Here is a 1,972-nt window from a genome sequence, read left to right as displayed (position 1 = left end):
TAAGATTATCAAATCCGCTGAGTTATGTTAGGGTTTTTACATTAATTAAATTATGTTAGGGATTTTAACTAAATTAGGTTAGAGTTTTTAATTAAATTAGGTTAGGGTTTTAAATTAAATTAAATTAGGTTAGGGTTTTTAATTAAATTAGGTTAGGGTTTTTAATTAAATTAGGTTAGGGTTAGGGATTTTAATTAAATTAGGTTAGGGTTTTTAATTAAATTAGGTTAGGGTTTTTAATTAAATTAGGTTAGGGGTTAGGGTTTTTAATTAAATTAAATTAGGTTAGGGTTTTTAATTAAATTAAATTAGGTTAGGGTTTTTAATTAAATTAGGTTAGGGTTTTAAATTAAATTAAGTTAGGGATTTAATTAAATTAAATTAGGGTTTTTAATTTTAATCAAATAATGTCAAAATAACTCGGAAAAATTTCTATGTGTATTACATCGTCATAAACTTCTATTTCATTACATCAAATGATAAATTTTAATACGGTAATCAATGTCTATGACCGGGGGATTCGGTTCCACATGGCGGCCGTCGACGGTTACGCGCTGGATTCTTCCTTCCTCTAGCTTCCGGCAGCGGTTGTTCTTCCTCCGGTGGTGATTGTTGTTCTTCTGGTTCGACATCTGCTTGTTGGACTTGGGACGATGATCCATCTTCAAAGAATAGTGTATGTGAAGGTGTTTGCATCATGAATGGTGATGGAGTTTGAAATCCATGCGTTGCTGGCGATTGGTAAAAAGGAGAGCTCCCCGACGGCCTCCCTTGCGACCCCTCCTGCGCCGCTGGCCTAGTTATCGGTGGTCCGCTCGGCATTACAGGAAATGGAGCTGATCCGGGCATTTGGCTCCAACCTGCCATAGGATTCGGAAAAGGATACATGTACGGGTTAGGGTACATATAAGGGCTAGGAAACATACCTAGCATCATAGGGAAAGGCGATTGGGTGGGTATCATCTGTTGAATTGCTGCGTCAGGTGACTGCGTCGGTGCTCTCGTTGGGGACGGTGATTGCATGGCCGCTGATGATGAGCTGGGTGAATGTCTGGGCCTCGTTGAGGGGCTGCCCTCGTAGCGTTGTCCCCTTGGATTTAGAGGCCCGCGCCGTTCCCTTCCGACACGTATTTGTCGCTACCTCTCCTCTGGCATAAGTAAATACGGCTTCCCATGGATCCTAAACCATGGCATGTATTCTGGAACGCACGCTAACTTGGGAACGATGATTTGTTCCCGAGTAGGTAGATATTCATGTCGATTTTCCTACATTTCCGTGTACTCTGACCAGTATCTAGGCCAATCCGTACCTAATAGCCGAAGGTCGATTTTGTGGTGCTCGTCAAACACCTCAGGGTCCGCAGGGATCGGTTGTCTACATCCAAACTGTCGTAGGACTCTGTCTGTCTGGTGGGGCTCCACAGTTGCATAGTTGATCAACACCACTTTCACGTCCCAAGCGTTCGGATTTTGCAGAAACTCTTCCGGGATTATTGCCCGGATTGCCGGATCCTCGTATGGTGTCTATTGAAACTACATGAACATGATAGAAATATTACTTATATACATAATACTAAATAGTAAATACTAAATATCAATCCACTAGCGAATGTATGGAAATATCTATTTGCAATAATACTTACTTTTGCTTCCGACCGTTGCTCCAATAGAAGCCGTATATCTTCAAGTTCAGACGGTAATCCACGATAACTCGCCGGATGGTTCCACCTAATTAAATAAATTTTTAGCATAATTTTATTCTTACAAAATCTACATAACAATTTCAAAATGTAATATAAAATTTACCTCGTTACGAGTGGGAATGTATATGGGTGATTCACTCGAGGACGTAGAAATGGAAAGCGAAACCGTGCCCATGATTGCAGTAGTGACAGGCAACCTCCGATTTTTTCTCTCCTCGGTTTGGTTGCCCCGCACATCTCCCGACATAATGTTGCCAAGACGGCAGACC

At 41.1% G+C, this 1,972-nt stretch overlaps 1 protein-coding gene across 1 annotated transcript; it reads right to left on the bottom strand.

Annotated features, from left to right (window-relative positions):
- Positions 1 to 422: 422 nt before the first annotated feature.
- Positions 423 to 1,722, bottom strand: LOC121219863 (anther-specific proline-rich protein APG-like). The gene is made up of 2 exons (XM_041098413.1): positions 1,644 to 1,722; positions 423 to 1,533 (listed from the first exon to the last, which is right to left on the bottom strand). Exon 2 carries the CDS (start codon positions 1,021 to 1,023, stop codon positions 499 to 501), a length of 525 nt encoding a protein of 174 aa, XP_040954347.1. The 5' UTR covers positions 1,024 to 1,533; positions 1,644 to 1,722; the 3' UTR covers positions 423 to 498.
- Between the last annotated feature and the right edge of the window lie 250 nt (positions 1,723 to 1,972).

Source organism: Gossypium hirsutum, chromosome D08, assembly GCF_007990345.1.
Source record: "Gossypium hirsutum isolate 1008001.06 chromosome D08, Gossypium_hirsutum_v2.1, whole genome shotgun sequence".
Classification (NCBI taxonomy): Eukaryota; Viridiplantae; Streptophyta; class Magnoliopsida; order Malvales; family Malvaceae; genus Gossypium; species Gossypium hirsutum.
Note: the sequence above shows the minus strand (reverse complement) of the source record. Positions and strands in the feature narration are given on the sequence as shown.